The following is a 19,913-nucleotide window of genomic DNA, read 5'->3' on the forward strand; positions in this document are numbered from 1 at the left end:
TTACAAGTTACACCCCTTCATGTTACGCCTCCGCAGTCCACAGACAGAGACACTTGCAGAGTAGCTTGCCGGAATTGAGATGTGGAGCGGAGCGGAGTGGAGCGAAACAGGGTTCAAGTCAGCCGAAGAACAGTTCCAGAAAACAGGTAAAGCAAAACATATTTAAATAAATAAATAAATTAATTAATTAATAACAGGCTGAAAATGTAGTCAAATCCAAAAACGTGGTAAAATCATGCGGCTGCAACAGCCTTTTTTTTCTAAATTGCTTTTTAAAAAATATCGGTTGGTAAAGGGGTCGGTGGGTCAGTTGGTCAGTCGACAGCAAGCTGATCAGCTAAAATGTATATTGCAGAGGATGCGCAAATGGCACTTTTGAGAGAAATTTGAGATCATCAAAAATTTACACAGCAGCCTCTGGTGGATTTAGGAAAACAAAAACTGCAAGCAGACGTAGCTCTGGCTACATATTTTATGGTTCCCAGAAATGTAGACCTGGGTATGTATCTACAATGAGCCTGTGTTGAAAACAACACAAGAAATGCCGCAGATATTGCTCCAAAAATTTGAGAAAAGCCACCACAAAATCAGAAAGTTAAATTACAAAAACATCAGAAATTTTCTCCCAGGAAGGACTGGATGAGCACTAAGCAGAAATGGAAAGAAATAGAAATAAAAAGAAAAAAAGGCAGTGAATAATTGTATATAACAATAAACAAAACACTTGAAACAATGTGATAATCGAAAAAGTAAATAATTTTTGTAAATGGGTAATATTAAGGCTTGCTCATCCTCCAGTGACAGCTGGGTTTAGGTGTGGAGTTTGGGGTCACATTGTAAAAAAATAAGTAGTTGACTTAAAATAATTGAGTAAACCTGTTGCTTTTAAAACAATTAGTTGACTACTTAAAAAAGTGAGTAAACCCATTGCTTTAAAATTTGTAGGTAAATGAATTATGTGCAAGATTCTAAAAATAAAGTTTAATCAACTTAAAAGTTATAAGTTACAATGGTTTTACTCACTTTTTATGTAAACTTGTCACTTTAAAGGAAATAGGTTAACTCAAGTGAAGTAAATAACTTTTTTTCAGTGCACACCTCTTTTTAAAAATTGTCTGAATTAAATTGCATGAATTACACTTTATCCACTTTTTTGACAACATATAAATAGTTTCGTTTCTTGTGAGATTGTGCTAAAATATCCCTGGTATTCCATGACTTGGACCAAAAAATGAAACATTCCCTGACATTAATGTCATTATTAAACCTTTTAAAATTCCATGCCAGAAGTTCCATGACTTGTCGGAACACAGATCTCATTTGCAATTAAAGAGACATACATGAAAACTGTGTGTGCTTTCACACAAAACTGCACAACATGTAATGGATCTGTGTGGTATTTTGAGCTGTAACTATTAGTAATTAATAATTGACTCCTTACATAAGCTGGGGTCTTTTGAAGCAAGACATTTATTTACAACTTTAATCCCATCTGTGAATTAATAAAAAACAAACAAACAACAAAACCAAATGTTGTTAAAAAGGACAAACATAATCAGGATGTAAATTATGCTGTAAAATGGGGTGTGAAGGCTTCTGGGAGACTTTTGAGGATTGATTTAAAGAAATATTAAATCATTTTAATAAACCTGTGAGCAGAAATTAACCGCTTAAACAAAATGATTCCCTAAAATGATTCAGGGGTGGCACGGTGGCTCAGTGGTTAGCACTGTTGCCTCACAGCAAGAGGGTCATTGGTTAGAGTCCCGGCTGGGCCAGTTGGCATAACAGTGTGGAGTTTGCATGTTCTCCCCGTGTTAGTGTGGGTTTCCTCCGGGTACTCCGGTTTCCCCCAAAGCCTAAAGACATGTTATGAGTGAATTTGGTAAACATAATGTATGATGTATGAGTGTGTGTGTGTGTGTGTGTGTGTGTGAATAAGTGTGTGTTGGTGTTTCCCAGTACTGGTTTGCAGTTGGAAGGGCATCCGCTACGTCAAACATATGCCGGAATAGTTGGCGGTTCATTCCGCTGTGGTGAGCCCTGTAAAATAAGAAACTAAGCCGAAGAAAAATGAATGAATGAATGAAAATGATTCAGTTAGTATGACAGAAGATAGTGTTGCATATTCAGAATAATTCTGTATATGATTACTTAAAGGGGTGGTCCACTACAATATCCTATTTTAAACTTTAGTTGATGTGTAATGTAGCTGTGTGAACATAAACAGCATCTCTGAATATAAAATGCTCAAAGTTCAATGCAAAGGGAGACCCCTTTTGGTTGTTACAGAGTTAGCTTAGCAAAGCCTACAATGAACGAATATTGGGGACAACAAAAAAACACTTCCGGACCTGTGAGATTACAAACGTACTTTTACTAAGCACACACACTGCGCAGCTAAGGGGCGTGGCCAGAGACGCTGTAATGTTACAGCAGAGTTCTGTATTTGGGCTTCCAAAGGACAGGACACAAAGACAAAAGTGCTTACAGTTCAATATTAATTTTGTTTTAGAAAATTATAAAATACATAGCAAGCATGATTTGACAAAACACAGCTCCAGAATATCTCCCAGTTCAGTGCTGGATTCGGTTAAAATCTCCTAAAAGGAGCAGCTCCAACAAGCAAAAGCTGTGAACTCTGAGCCACAACCTGTAAGTGTTTTTATTTGATAAAATTGATTATGACATGCACAGTGTCTAGCCTTAATGGTATGTTGTAGCAAAGATGTAAACAATGGGAAAAGTTGTTTGGCACCGCTAACGATTTAGCTACAAATTCATATTTATCAGTCAAACCGCTGTAAACACACACACACACTTTACTAGCACGTGCAGCGTCTCTCTATGTGTGTTTCTCTATAGGCAGCTTTTCTGTGCGTTTTACATGTCATATAATGAACTCGCAAAAGATATGTGAACGATTCAGATTACTTACACATGCATATTCCAAATATATGTGAAAAACGTCATGTAACGTGTTGAGTTAAAAAATACAGGAGAGCTCGCGTAATTCATGTAGCAGCAGAAAAATAAATCAAGGCTCACACAGGTCGCATCCCAATCTTATGCTTTATTCTTCTGTCAGCAGTGTCACTGTACATTACAGAACAATAACTTAATCCGAGCATCAGAGAAAAATAAAAATAAACATCGGTCCCGCGCACATGCGCTTCTCGTGTTACATGCGCCGTTGGACAGTTCATACACACGCACACACACACAATGGCAAACTGTCTTAGAGGAGCCGCACCTCATTTTCACTCGTTACAGACACTTGTCAGATTTTATTTTAGAGAGCGGGCATGAGGTTGACAGACTTTTTACACAAAACGTGCGTGCTTGTACGGGCGTGACGTGGAGCCGATCCGCGAATCGCAGCACATTATGACACATGACCAATCAGAGGCGTGCCTTTCAGAGGAACTAGGAAATATATCAGTCGTTTCCATGTTAGCTGAGTAGCTGTATATAATCAAAGTAAGATTTATGAAAAAATAACATGATTTCCTTCAAGTGAAACATTAGCACACATTGCTTTGCATCTTATTAACACAACCAAGCCTTAAAATTACATTCTGGACAACCCCTTTAATACATATACAATAATTGCAGTAAAAATAATACAATGCTTTCCAAATTTCATGTGTCTGTGTGTATAGAAGTAAAATAGATGTATAAATTGAGATTTAATTAAACACAATTAAAATCTGAGTACAAAAAGTTGTCATTATATAATAATCTGTTCAATCAACAAATATCGTACATTATGCAAAACATTTATTAACATGAAAAGAAGTACATAATGAATAACAGTACAAATATTAAGTACATTATGGACCCTTATCAGATCAGTGAAAATATTCTCCCCGTTCACATCTTTGGTTTCACTGTAACTTTACAGCAAACATTAAGAAGTCTAATCAGATAAAACATACAGCAACATTAATAAACAAACAAGAAATAAACAAATGCACAACATATTTGCCTAACAAATCTACCCCAAACTCATAAAGTTTCTAATAATAAACAATTCATTACCAGCGAAATGCACACACACACATGCACGCACGCACGCACACACACACACGCACGCGCACACACGCACACACACACACACACACACACGGGAAACATATGGAAAACATATTCAGTTAAACAATAATTCACTGGTAAAACAATTCTATTTGTATGCAAGTGCAGTAAGTCCATCTACATACAGTATATTACACTTCATATTTATTTTCTAAACTTCACCCTTTTCCCTATGCTTCACATATTCATGGTTGAATATTCATTTCAACAGGCTGTAAACTTAATTATGAATTATCTTATGAAAAATAGCATAATTTCCACATAACAGCTTTAAAGTTTGTTTACAATCTATAATGTTAAAAGCCACAAAAATATATTTAGCTCTGGCAAGTCTAGTTGCATATACAAATTTCTACCTAAATGTGAGACATTTTCAGTCTAATGCTGTTTTTTTTTGCACTCATTTCACATTACACTCAAAAAAATGAATTGGTTTTAGTTTATTAAAAGTAAAAAATGTTTTATTATTTGACTCAAAATATTGTGTGCAACTTGTATAAGGTTTATTAGTTCATTAGATTCAATTGAAACAGCATAATTTCTGATGTTTCAAATATCATGTGATGTTTATATGTGTAGTTCTGTAACAATAACATAGCAATATAATAATAATAATAATAATTTAATATCGTTTTCAAAGAAATAAAGTCTTGCAAACAATTTATATGGGCTGAATTTAAACAAACAAATAAATTTTAGTAATGTTCAATCTAATTTGTTTCTTTAAATTCAGCTTATATAAATTGTTTGCAACCACTTACCTTAAATTTTTTTGTAAATCCAATAAATCTATGTGGTTCAGTGTAGGCTGTCAGTTTTATTTGTTTATCAGCTGAAAAAAATATTCTGCAAGTAATTCCAGGGATGTTGTTCTTATATTCTGTAAACATTATATATGTAAATGTGGTTTGGACATGTGGTGGTTTCTTTCACATTTAGAAATATTTGTAAAACAATATCTTAATTTTTATCAGCCGTGGTATAAAGGACATTAAAGGGGTGGTCCACTACGATATCATATTTTAAACATTAGTTCATGTGTAATATAGCTGTGTGAACATAACATCGTTGATGTAATATTCTCAAAGTTCAATGCAAAGCGAGACATTAGCTTTTACAGAGTTAGCTTAGCAAAGCCTACAGTGAATGAAATTTGGGGACTACAAAAAAATACGTTCGGGTTAATTAGATCACAAACCCTTCAGGTTATGATACACCATGTGCATACACCGTGTGCAGCGAAGGGGCGTGGCCAGAGGCGCTGTAATGTTATAGCAGAGAAAGCTAAAATGCAGTCCAAATGCTGCTATTTCCAATTGTTGATGGTATGATTCATTGAGGACGTAAACGAGGATGTAAACAACGGGAAATGCTGTTTGGCTCCGTTAACAATTTAGCTACATATTCATATTTATCTGTAAACAGCCACAATCTTCACTAGTGCTGCAGTGTCTCTCTATTCGGCCACTTTCCCTGTGTTCTACATCTCAAATAATGAACTCGCAAAAGATATGCGAAAGTTTCATATTCCTTACACATGCTTATTCCAAATATATGTGAAAGACACTTGTTAGATTTTATTTTAGAGAGCAGGCATGAGGTTGCTGTGTCCTCTTCATTTTCTCTCCGATTCAGGCTCAAACTGATATGGCTAACAGTTACACTGACTGAGTGTTTACACAACAGAGGCAAAACATGTGCTAGTAGATCCGAGAATTACAGCACATAATGTTAGCTGACCAATCAGAACCTCCTGAGGAGGTTTTCATAGGAACTAGGAAATAAGACAGTCATTTAGTAGTTTTAACTGAGTAAAAATAACATTTTTTTTTTTTTTACAAATGAAGCATAAACTCACATTGCTTTGCACCCCATAAATACATCCAAACCTTAAAAATACACTCTTGACCACCCCTTTAATCCATACTTGGACTTATAACAGACTTCATCCATTCCATTTCAATCAGTTGACTAATTTTTTTACTCATTTTAACTTTCTATTCTTGTATAATAAAATAAAAAATTATCTTGAAAACTCCATCATTATAGCCATCTTGCTTTTAATTGACTTATTTTGCCAAGAGAAAAGACTAAACTTTAAACTTTTTCGTTTTTTTGAGTGTAATAATTTCCATTCACATCATCATCCCTCATCTGGAGTTAGAGATAATTCTTGCACTTGATAATCTTCTGAAAAGCCCTTTTGAAATCCTCATTAAAGATGGTGTAAATCAGTGGGTTAATCAGGGAGTTTAAATACCCCAACCAAGTCAGAAAGTTAGTAACAGCAACAGAACGATTGCAGGATAATGTACAGATATTGTAAATCACCTCGTGAATAAAGAACGGCAGCCAGCAGACGACAAACGCTCCAATAATGAGTCCAAGAGTTGTTGCGGCCTTCTTTTCACGAATATTCGAGATGCGATGTCTCCGGAGAGACCTTTCCCTGCGAGACTTTGGGCTTCTTGCAGTAATACGAACTCTGTCACCTTCGGTGGATGGTTCAGACATCGATTTCTCTGGCGGACTCAGTGTGTCCGGTGTCGTTGGCTCTCTAACGCTGCATTTGGGAAGCGTATGTCCATTCATCTCCGACTTATTTAGGCAACTTGTTCTCCTCCTGTGATAAAGAGTCTTCGCTGCTCGGTAGATCTTGTAGTAGAGAATGAGAATGAGTATAAGCGGGATATAAAAAGCTCCGAATGTCGAGTAAAGCATGGAGGCGATGTTTGTATGTACAATAATACACTCATTTTCCTCTCCCTTTCTCCAAAGAATTGGTGGAAGCGAGATGACTATAGCGAGAAGCCAAACCACGCTAATCATAATGGCGGCCCGCAGAGATGTCCTTTTTCTCGAATACTCCACAGCATCTGTTATGGCCCGGTAGCGGTCCACAGCGATGGCCGCCAAGTGTAAAATGGAGCACGTGCAGCAGGTTATATCCACACTTAGCCAGAATTTGCACAAGGCTTCACCAATGAGCCATGTGTTTTTTGCGATGTAGATGATGCTGAAGGGCATGACTAAAATGGCAACCAAGAGGTCGGTAACGGCTAGCGAGCAGATGAGGTAGTTTGAGGGATGGTGGAGTTTGCGTGTGACGATGATGGCTGTGATGACCAGGCAGTTCATGGCTGTTGTCAGTATGGCCAGGAATGAAAGCGTGAGGGAGAGAAGAACGGCGTCTCCATTGTTTTTGCTGGGCACGTCGGTGTGGTTGGAATCCATGCCTAGGAATGAGTAATATGGGGAGAATCAGTCAGAAATGAAACATATGCTGTGTTTACACTGCAATTTAGGCTAGTAAGATATAGCACTGAGTTGATGGTTTGGTACAGCATGATGCACAATTATTTACATTTCCAGTGTCAAAAGTAGGTCTGGGTAGCGTTTCCCGAACAACAACCTAACTCGTGGCTGAACTAACGTAGTATGATGCATCGTTTGGAAAACGATATGGTGATGAGTGTTTCCCAAGACTGTAGTTTCTCTACTGTAGACCCATCATTTAAACCATGTTAGTTATAACATAAAACATTCATAATGATGCTCTAAACAGGGTGGAGTAACAACTTCTTTAGAAAAAAATCCCCATAATTTTTTTGCACAAATCATTGTTTTACACGCACACGCATTTTTAAAAATATCCAATATTAGTTCTAATGAAAACATGCACTGGTTTTCCATATTGATTGAAATATATGTAAACGACACATATAGGGCCTGTGTTTTATTTACAAATATTATTGAGAACATTTCATATTCTAATTTATAATAGGCTATTTATTAAGAAATAAAAAATTACTACTTAAAATAAATATTATTATTATTATTATTATTATTATTATTATTATTACACCTAAGAGAGATGGCTTTAATGTTTTTTTAATCATTCTGTTTAAATATTGTAATGTTCTAAAAGAATAGGGCTAACTTCAGTGTCACTGAAAGACTGTCAAGCAAACAAACACAGTGAATTATACAGAGTTTCTGCATTTGAATTACTCACGCTCGCCTCCCTTGCCATAGTATTTTACCGCAACATAGCCCATATGAGATAAATGACATCAATACGTAATAATTGGTTATAATTACTATTACTGAACCGATACCGAATTGTCCACGTCTGCATTGCAGTGCACCGAAGAAACAGTTAATTTTGACACCCCTGTTAAAAGCAGTCGAAAGTTCTTTAGAGACATAGACTAAATTTCACAGTAATATTTTGTTTTTACGCTCAATAAATCAAAGTAACGTCTGTATTTCTACTTTAAGAAGCAGCCACTCTCAACAGCAACCATTTCAGCTACTGTAGTGTTCTCCAGCCATTTAAAAGAGCATGCTTATTAACTGACGTTGCAGAGGAAAACGTGATTTAAAAGAAGCATTTTTTTCTTCTAAAAACTATATTTGTAACGCAAGTAACACAATTACATTGACTTTAGCAACTGTGATCAAATTACACAAATTTTTATGTAATTCAATACATTACTGCGTTCCTCAAAAATGTAATTAGAATACAGTAACGTGTTACTGTGGAACGTGTTACACCCAACTCTACCCACAACTATGGAATCGTTAAAATAAAAAATAAAAAAGTCAAAACATATTTTAATTCGCCATGCTTGCATCATTATTCCAGTGTTTAGTGTCACATCATCCTTCACATATCATTATGATTTGGCGTTCAAGTAACATTTATTATTATGATAAATGTTTAATAGTTTCATTGAAATATTGCATGATAAATAGAAAGCTTAAATAAACAGCAGAATTTTCTCTCAAGTTAATTAAGTTCAAATAAAAAAAGAAAACTTCAATCAAATAAGTAATAAAACAACAACATCCAACTACGCATGAAATGCTAAAGAGTTTTCTTGTAAAATGTATGTTTTAAACTTTGAAAAAACAAAAGCCAAAAAAAAAATCATGTTTGTAGTTTAGACCTACACCTGAAATGTGTTGTTGAATAAAACTGTCAAGACTCTGCCACTTAGTTAATTCTTGTTTTGCTGGCAGAGTCCAGACCCTAGTCCTGTCTTGTCTTGTATGTTATGCTTGGCTCGAGTTTTCTTTGGTCGAGCATTCATATCTCCTGTCTCTGTTTGTCTTGGTCTTTGTATGAGTGTGATCTTGGCTGTGCTCAAGCTGCGTGTGCTCCCACTTGATGCGGACGCGTGAGGTCCAGGCGGGCTCTGGATGCACGCTCTTGTCTTTGTGTTTGTTTCGTTCATGGCATGCAGTTTCGTTCTCAGAGCTTTAGTCTAGTTGGTTTCGGTTTAGGTTGCCGTTGGAATCGGAACATGCATGCCGCATGTGTGAGTGCAAAGTAAGTGTTTCATTTATCATGTAACTCATGTCTTGAGTTCTGTTTGTGTTACCGTTGTTTGTTGCACATGGCCTGTGCTGTTATGTGTGAACACGCAGTTATTGAGTGCTCTCATTGGCTGCATGATCTAGTCCTGTTTTATGTGAGCACATGGATTGTGTTGTCTTTGTACCATGTGTTCTCCTATCTATTGTCTAGTCTCACCTCCATTTTATCAAATATAGTTTATTCTGTTCACCTGTTTGTTTCTTAATTTATTCTCCTTTATAGCTCCCTCTTGTCTGCTGTCTTCATTGTCTTCCATTTGGTGTGTTTGGAGTTATCCTGTCTTGTGTCCAGTCCTGCCTTGCCAGCCCAGTTTAATTTCCCAATTGTTTAGTTTGTTTTGACAAAAATAAATCTAATTTCTTGCATTCTGAAGTCCTCGCCTCCTCCCTACACCCCAATTCATGACAAAAACAAATATGATCTGTTTCACACTACATATTTTACAATATTGTTAATAAATAATAAAGTTGTGATCTTCAAACAAAAAGTCAGGCAGTGTGAAGTAAAGGCCAGTCTGTGTAAAAACTAAACAAATGATTTCTTTGGCACTGTGTTCACTGCATTCTTTCACAAACAAATGACTTTTAATGACTGAGCAGCTCGCAAGCTTTCACACTGAATCATGCTTACAAGAATCTGACTCATTCCTTAAACCACCAAGTCATCATAAACTTTATTCATGTCCTAACAGAAATAAATCAAGAACTGTAACAATGTTGTGTGAGTCACATAGCAAGACCCGTTTAATCTAGTGACCTTTATGAGTATTAAAAAATGTGGGCATTTCCTTATTTATGTTCAGTTTTATTGTGCAGAGGAAAACACTTGTGAGTTCATGAAGCACTTTTCTGTTCATACCTGCAGAATTGCTGCTCATTCATCTGAAATCTTCCGTCGGTGTGCATTAAAGGAGCTGAACGTCGTCACAGCATCAGTGTTCAGAGATCTTGACCATGGCCATACATGGCAGAATATGTCGCAAAGCATCTGGAAAGAAAAACATGAAGATCAAGGAGTGTTAATGTCAAAGGGACGTTTATCAGATTGGCCTTGCGGAGACTGGGAGAGAGTGGAGGATGTGTGTGTGACTGCAGCTGAGGCTATTGATAAAAGAGGAATGTCATTTCCTCTAAATCCAATCACAATCGCTCTCTTTCAAAAGGAAGTCACGCTAGGCGGTCACATAATCCAAAAAAAAAAAATGCTTTCAGTTATTTGTCCAACCTTTATGTCTGGCATATTGACCAATGCTGCATTTATTTGATCAAAAGTACAATAAAATGGTAATACTGTGAAATATTTGTTCAATTTAAAAATAACCGTTTTCTATGAGTGTTTTTTTGCTTTCTATTTTTGTGGAAACCATAATGCATTATTTTACATTTACACTTTTTAGTGCTGAGGAATCAGGATTAATCGCAGCCAAAATAAAAATTCGGTTTGACATAAATGTCATATATATACAGTTGAAGTCAGCATTATTAAGCCCCCTGTTTTTTCCCCAATTTCTGTTTAACAGGGAGATGTTTTTCAACACATTTCTAAACATAATAGTTTTAATAACTCATCTCTAATAACTGATTTATTTTATCTTTGCCATGATGACAGTAAATAATATTTTACTAGATATTTTTCAAGACACCTCTATACAGCTTAAAGGTTCAACAAACCCTTGAGTACTTTTTTGAAATTTTAACAGATTTGTGTGTGTGTCTGTTGAGCATCAGTTAAGACAATGGTAGAACCTGTTAGCTTTAATTGAGGGGAAAACTGTATAAATTTGAGCTTTTGTCAGCTAATTTCATCTTCCGGGTTCAAAATAATTTTTGGGGTGGGATCAAATTCGGTGACGTAGGGCAAAACTGCAAGTGGAGTGATGGCGCGTCGGTTTCTCATTATTATTCATAGCGGAGTTTTATTATCCTATGAGAAGAGCCTGCTTCATAATTATTCATGACTGGGCGTGCTTTTTGAAGGCAAGACAGACCTTCCATGCACGGACCCACGGCACACAGTATTTAGCCATTCATGAAGGGTTGTATGTGGTTGTTTACATGACTCACTGGGTTTGTTGCATGTTTGTTGCATTCTGTCAAGGCAGATACAACAAAGCTGTATGTGTGCAGCAAGCATTTTTGTCGGGAGAGCAGTACGAGAATTGGAGAATGGCGGAGTTTGTCTTTTATCAGTTGAGTCCGTTCACATTTAGACACATCGCCGTGCTGCTGTGTTCACCTAAATCCTCCAGTTTACCAGCAGGGCTAATGGTTAAAATATGGCAAAAGACCTGCTGAGTACACTGAGTCTACATTCAGACCCGGGGATTGAGGGAGAAGTCCTCATTTATAGTGCTTATATAAACAAGATTATCTTTATAATTATATAAATTATGGTTGTGTGTATATGAAATTACAAATAACAAATGTAGCAAGGCATTAAATTACTGTTTATTTTTTGCATTTTAACTTTGTAAACTATAAAATCATATACAACAGTTATTCGCTCCCCTCCTTCTCCACTGCTCTGCTGGCCACGCCCACTCCTGCCTCTGCTCTCAGAGCTCCACGCCCATTATGACGCATTTTTGAAAAAATACTGAGGTAGAATTGAACTGAAAGTGGGGGGTTTCATGACCCTTCAAAGTGACATTTAAAGGCTTAACTAGGTTATTTGGGTTAACTAGGCAAGTTAGGGTAATTAGGCAAGTTATTTTATAATGATGGTTTGTTCTGTAGACTATCGAAAAAAATTATTGCTTAAAGGGGCTAATAATTTTGACCTTAAAATGGTTTAAAAAAAATGTATTCTAGCTGAAATAAAGTTTCTCCAGAAGAAAAAATATTATCAGAAATACTGTGAAAATTTCCTTGCTCTGTTAAACATCATGTGGGAAATAAAAAAAAATGAATAAATAAAAGCGGGGCTAATAATTCTGACTTTAACTATATATATATATATATATATATATATATATATATATATATATATATATATATGAGCAATATCACATGAGTAGCAGTGGAATTTGGCTGTATATCGGCACTGGTAGGATGTGTGTGAGGGCTAAAGGCCACAGGCCGAGTGCCTTAGTGTCCCACCACAGCCTTATACAGCCATATCGCACTGCTACAAGTGTAATATTGTGTTTATACAACAGTTCAACGGCATAATCATGTTTATAAAAAAGAAAATCAAACTCAAAGAGTCTTAAAAACCCTTTTGTACAACTTTCTTCCGCCATTCATTCACATCTGCAGCTTTCGTCAGAACAGCAGAAACCGTTACTACTTCACACACGTCACTTCAGAGCTAGTATTTGAATGATTCTCTAGCGTAATATAATCCAGGGGTTTTCAAACTTTTAGAACACACGCCCCCCCAAATTTGTCCAATTTCACTTGCCCTATAACCCCCCCCACCCTGGTACCCCTCTCTCGAGCCAAAATTATAATGCATGTGCAGACATCATTCACATATTACTTGCTGCGTTTAAAGTGCGTAGCATTAATTACATTGAAACATAAATATACAGCTTACCTGATTTAGTGTGATGGCTGAGCCTGTTTCTGAGAGGACAACATTCTAATCTGTGGTTGGATTCCTGACATGTCTAACCATAAATCATCTTTCACTGTCAATAAGTGTGAGCCATAACATACTTGCTTTTGATGTGTGTACGTACAGAAAATGCTGCTTTGGAAAGCCAAGTTCGCAGAGCCCTGACAGTGTGGTTGAGTCAAACATTGATTATGTTTACGTGGGCAACAATACTTGAATATGTTTTTAATACGAATAAGACAAAACTCTGATTAGAGTCTACCATGCAAACAGCGATTTTTGATTACCTTAATCTGACTAAAGTCATGATTGAACTAAACAGAAATGGAATTAAGAAGTGAAGTATCCAGATTTTAGTGGCATTATTGAAGTAAACACCGCAATCAAACTATTACTGTAGGATTTTCGCCGCATTTTGTGACAAGATCCACACACACAGCTGTCAGTAAAGGACTGCTCACTTTTTTTTCTTTTCCGTTCGGCTTTCCATTAAAACAACACTCTTCGTGTCCTTTATATTCGTGTCTAATACCCGTTTGTCACAGGGACATGAATCATTATTAATAATTAAGCACCAATCATCATATTCAAATGATTTCTGAAGGATCCAGTGACACTGAAGACTGGTGTAAAGGTGCAGATCATTTTAATTTAGCAATTCATACATTATTAATAAATAATAAGTAATATTTTTGGAGTGATCACATATTAAGCCATTATTTTTAGATGCAAATAACATCCCACAATATGATTATTGATTATTGATTCTTATGAACTCATACAAACTGAACTACACTGTTCCTATTTACTGTGACCTTTTATGTGAAGCTGCTTTGACACAATCTACATTGTATAAGCGCTATACAAATAAAGGTGAATTGAATTGAATTGAATCATATAAAAATCATTTTGCTGCTTGTTCAAACTACTTATTTAAAATAAGCTAATCAACTAATCAGCTAATAAGCACATTTTTGGGACAACGTAATTGTTTTATGTACAATCCACTTAAATTTGTAAAAACAATTAAGTTAACTTAATCGATTTGTGGTGGGACAACATGAAGGAATTGTGTGAAACCCATTATTTTTAGTGTTAAGTTAACAAGTTAAGGCTATTAATTTCAGTAATTTGTCTTTTGTTGAATTGTTCATTTAAAATTGTGTAATTAATTATCATTAATTTAGAAGAATTTACAAAATGCAGAAGCACTATTGGTATTTGTGTCCGTGTCAGTATATGCAAAATGACTCGTTCGAGCATCTCTAATCTAAACACACACACATGATGAGGTTAGCAGTGTGTGAGTGAGTATTAAAGCTGGCTGAAGTGAAGCACACTTCATTACAGGCTTGCGTTGTGTCTGTCTGTGTAATAACACTGGCTGTGACAGTATGGTTGTCATAGAGACTCTCGGGGACAGACGTTATGAGCGAAAGGCCAGTGCTATACAACAAAATTGATTTTAAACACTCTACAAAGCCCCTCTCTGTCAGCATCATTATGTTGGCATATTAGTCTGCTTACTTATTCATTTAATACCAGATTATCTGAAGGACTGATTCTATTGTATGTCAATATGAGAATTATTACTCTGCTTGACAGATCTGTTTATCAATCAATCAACCAATCAATCAATCAATCAATCAATCAATCAATCAATCAATCAATCAATCAATCAATCAATCAATCAATCAATCAATCAATCAATCAATCAATCAATCAATCAATCAATCAATCAATCAACCAACCAACCAACCAGTCTGTCTGTCTGTCTGTCTGTCTGTCTGTCTGTCTGGTCTGTCTGTCTGTCTGTCTGTCTATCTATCTATCTATCTATCTATCTATCTATCTATCTATCTATCTATCAGTCTGTCTTGTCTGTGTGTCTGTCTGTCCGTGTGTCTCTTCGTGTTTGTATATCTGTCTGCATCTGTCTGTTTGCCTGTATCTGCCTGTCTCCCCGCCTCTGTATCTGTGTGTCTGTATCTGTCTCCCTCTGTGTCTATCTGTGTCCTTTGTTTATCTATCTGCCACAATATCTGTCTGTCTGTCTGTCTGTCTGTCTGTCTGTCTGTCTGTCTCTCTGTTTATTTGTCTGTCTGTTTATCTGTCTGCCTTCATATCTGTCTCTGTCTGTCTGCATCTGCCCAGCAGTGTGTCTCTAAGTTTATCTCTCTGTCTGCCGCTGTATCTGTTTGTCTGTTTCTGTCTATCTGCATTGTCTGTCTGCCTGTCTGTTTATCTGTGTCTGCCTATCTGTCTGCATGCCTGTCTCTCTCTGTCTGTCTGCCAGTCTCACTCTCTCTGTCTGTTTATCTGTCTGCCTCTGCATATGTCTCTGTTTGTGTCTGTCTGCATCTGCCTATCTGTCTTTCTGTTTATTTGTCTGCCTCTGTATCAGTATGTAATGTCAGTCTATCTGCCTGTATATCTGTCTGTCTGTCTGACTGTCCGTCCGTTCGTCTGTCTGTCTTTGGTTAGTCTGTCAAGTCTTTAGTTGATTTTCCTAGCTAATGAAGGTAATGACACTGCCACATTGTCAAATTGTTTATAGTGATCAGAAGACTCTCAATTCACTGATGAGAAAACTTTTTAGATTAGTTTATAAAGAACTCGTTATGATGAAGGTATTACAGATTTTCTCAGTTGCTTTGGTACGTTTCTCAGATCACAATTGAAATTCTCAAAACTGCCTGTTCAAGCTTTACATTATTCTGTCACTTGTGCACATCAAAAATTCTCATTTCTTTGAAAAAGTTGCAAATGTTTTGGTACATCCATGCAAATGATTGTGTGATGATTGTGTGAATTCATGCAAATTCTCTCATGTTTCCTACATTACCAATGGCTTATGGCATGTTGATCAAAATTTTAATAATGGTCTCTGTCTGAATAGCCTCAACCCCTAAGATTTAGGTATGATTGCATAGCATAAGTCTTCACATGCAAAATTGTTGAATAAGTTGTAATAATATTTTGTCATAATCAAATAATCAATCAATCTTGCCTACTCCAATGACAATGAAGGTGCATATACTGTGTGTGTATGTATATATACATATATATATATATATATATATATATATATATATATATATATATATATATATATATATATATATATATATATATATATATACATACAACGGGAAAAATAAGTAATGAACACATCACCCTTTTTCTCAGAAAACATCTTTCTAAAGGTGCTGTTGACTTGAAAATTTCCCTGGATGTTGGTAACAACCAAAAAAATCCATGTATGCAAAGAAAACAATATTAATTAGTTTACAAATTAAGTTATGCATAATAAAATGAAATGACGCAGGGAAAAATATTGAATACATGAAGAAATGGAGGTGTAGAAAGGCAGTGAAAGCCCAGACAGCAGCTGAAATCTCTGTATTCTTCAGCAAACATCTGTCCTTCGTCGTTGTAAATGAATATTCGCTGCTTCAGTCCAACATCTACATTATCAGAATGATGAAGATGAAACCAGAATGGACATTTTAGCAAGACAATGATCCGAAACACAGCCAAGGAAACTCTTATATGGCCCAGCCAATCACCCGACTTGAATCCAATAGAAAATACAAATTAAAGATCAGATTTGACAGATGAGACCCACAGAATCATCAAGATTTTTATACTCTCTTAAAGTCTGTGAAAACTCACACCTGAGCAATTCATGTGACTTTATTCTCCATCTTTAAGCTGCCATCACCCTTTTATAAGTAACTACATTTCAGTAGTTCAGTACTTTCTCCCTGTGTCATACACATAACTAATTTTTGCATATGTTTTTGTCTTGTGTTACTTTTATGTCTGTATTGTTTGGGTTCTGGTTCAAATAAATGTCAACAGCTCCTTTAGAAATATTATTCACAGGAAAAAAACATGATCAGTACGTCATATATATATGTGTATATATATATATATATATATATATATATATATATATATATATATATATATATATATATATATATATATATATATATATATATATATATATATATATATATATATATATATTGCCAGAACACAACACGATGTTACAATGGAAGAGCAAGTGTTGTAATGTGGATGAGAATCTGTGGCCCAACAGACAGGAACGTCAGGAGGTGCAAGAAGACTCTACTGTCATTCATACAGCACTGCATCTACAGTTTTCCCTAGAGATTGTCCTGTCTTCACATTTCTATTTCTCCTTAGTGCTATGCAATGCTGTCTTTTCCTTTCTGTGTCACAATAACATGGCCTATTAACAAATTACAGTACAAATAGTAAAAGCATAAATGTGAATCTTTTCCAGTCTCTTACAATAAAACTTCCACATAAGTTGTAACCTACAATTCACAATAGTTGTCTTCAAAACTGTAGCCATAGTTTACATCAGAACATCCCTCCAGAGTACAGTAGAGTAAGTCATTTGACTGTCTTATCCATACACAAAGATACAAGGATTAGTCAATCTGATGGCACTGACATGTTCATTGACAGATATTTATTTTTGAGAGATGAACTGAGTATTTTGAGCAAGAGACTTTTGCAGGTAATTTATGGTGTTTTGCCAGATGTATGCATTGTTTTGAGAAATGCACTTACTGTTTTGCAAATTTAAATTCTGATCTGAAAACTGTACCAAAGTGACTGAGGAAAAACTGCAATATTTGAGCACAGTTATCTGTTTTGCTGTTCAGAGTCCACATAAGGTATTTCTGATGGAAACATCTGGCCATATCATACACTTTTTACAAGAATGGTGTGATTCATGGGTGCTTTCTATGAATTTATGATTTTGAATTGCATTATGGGATCTTGACATACACTGACAACTGTAGGTTTAACAATATGACTTTTGTTGACATTTTTACTAATTTTAAACAATATATTGTCTGAATTGGTAATGCAAGTTACAGTACAAATGAGCTAGAGTACTTTTGTCTACTATTTTACAGATTTATTTCTAGGTCTAGATAAGTTATCTCTTGCACAATATACACAGTTATTATTAAACTACTCAAAAAAATCTATGAAATCACTTTGTTAAACTGCAGTTAGATATTTGGTCACACTTTATTTTGATGGTCCGTTTGTTGAATTAAGTTACATTGCACCTACATGCCAACTAATTCTCATTAGATTATCAGTAGACTGTTATTGTTGGGGTTAAGGTTAGTGTAAGTTGACATGTACTTGGAAAGTTTCTTCTAGTCAGTTAAATGTCTCTTGAAGAAGCCGTATCAACAGATATTAAGCAGACAGTCTACTAATACTCAAATAGACGATTAAAATAAAGTGTAACCGGATATTCTACATTAAATATTACCAGAGCAGGGATCAAGATAGTGTACAACTATTTAAAAGCCAAAATAAACACAAAGCACGCATGAATCATGAGCTACAGACAACTGTTATTTAAAGGTTTTTTTAATGGACTTTTTTTTTTAACAGTGCAATTATTCACATGATATTTACAGCACAGGCGATTTCAGTTTACATTCTCCTGGATGGTGCATGTGCCAGCCAACAAACTGCCATTGAGATGAACAGTGTAATGATAATAATGGCTCTCCCTAGCTATTTTACTGGTATGTTGTATTCGAGAGAGAGACATGCTCATACTACTATTTTATTTTGACATAATGCCTCTGAATGAAAGATGAGTCGGTGACACGTGGCTTAGCACTGTCACCTCACAGCAAGAAAGTCGCTGGTTCGAGTCCCAGCTGGGTCAGTTGGAATTTCTGTGTGGAGTTTGCATGTTCTCCCCATATTCGCGTGGGTTTCCTCCGGGTGCTCCGGTTTCCCCCACAGTCCAAAGACATGGGCTATAGGTGCATTGGATAAAATAAATTTGTCGTAGTGTATTAGTGTGTGTGTGAATGTGAGAGTGTTTGGGTGTTTCCCAGTACTGGGTTGCAGCTGGATGGGCATCCACTGCGTAAAACATATGCTGGAATAGTTAGCAATTCATTCTGTTGTGGCGACGCCTAATAAACCTGCTAAATAAGGGACTAAGCCAAAGAAAAATGAATGAATGAAAGATGAGTCGTTTCTATTTTTGACTGTGTTAACATAAATGGACTGCAAAACTCTTATTTCCATATGAACATAATACAAGTTGTGATACTTATATTTACTGTAAGTTCACACTAGCTCATGCTAACTTTTGTAAGCATGATCTGCAATTTTGTCGTCTGCAGCTTTAACTGTTTTATGCACAAGTTTCAAATACTCTTGCTTTTTAATGTGACTTTAAACATCGCTTTAAAGTTTCCTTGGCAACACGACAGTTTTATCATGTGATAAAGACAGGAAGTGAGGCGAAATTTGCATTGGGATGTGCTTTGATGCTGCATTAAAATGTTACCATTTTAGAGCTTTCTGGTGAAGCTGCATATGATTGGTTAATGCTGCGTGAATGTGTGCTGAAGTTCAGATTTTCCAACTTGAGCAATTTGCGCGATTCGTGCAAAACGATCAACTCGCGCTGTTTCATTGGTGCGAGTCGTGTCATTCGCGCCACCACATGTCTAATTCACACTAGCAGCGACTTTGTAGCTGCCTGTCACTCTGGGTGGTGACTTGCTGCTAACGCAGGTCTGTGTAGGTTCACAGCACAAAGAATACCACCGGTCTTGAGCTGAAGAGTGAGCTCTACTGGTGCTCTATTGGCTGCTGCTCAAGAAAGTTGCTTTTCATTTGCATAAAGTTGTAGCATTCTCAAATTTGTTGTGTAGCTTAACACGCCCACCTGGTCGCCAACGGTTGCTGTTGCTCGCGTAGACGGAGGTCGCTCACTCTCCATTGAAATGATTGGTTGCTTGTCGCTTTGTCACTGTGAATGTGCTGCAGTATATCTACTTAACAT

General features: G+C 36.1%; 1 protein-coding gene across 1 annotated transcript; it reads right to left on the reverse strand.

Moving 5' to 3' along the window:
• Positions 1-6,149: 6,149 nt before the first annotated feature.
• htr1fa (5-hydroxytryptamine (serotonin) receptor 1Fa) lies at positions 6,150-10,458 on the reverse strand. Its single transcript, XM_056464625.1, has 2 exons — positions 10,337-10,458; positions 6,150-7,331 (listed from the first exon to the last, which is right to left on the reverse strand). The coding sequence occupies exons 1-2, from the start codon at positions 10,353-10,355 to the stop codon at positions 6,256-6,258; spliced, it is 1,095 nt and encodes a 364-aa protein (XP_056320600.1). The 5' UTR covers positions 10,356-10,458; the 3' UTR covers positions 6,150-6,255.
• Positions 10,459-19,913: the final 9,455 nt, after the last annotated feature.

The sequence above is a fragment of the Danio aesculapii genome, chromosome 9, assembly GCF_903798145.1.
Source record: "Danio aesculapii chromosome 9, fDanAes4.1, whole genome shotgun sequence".
Lineage (NCBI taxonomy): Eukaryota > Metazoa > Chordata > Actinopteri > Cypriniformes > Danionidae > Danio > Danio aesculapii.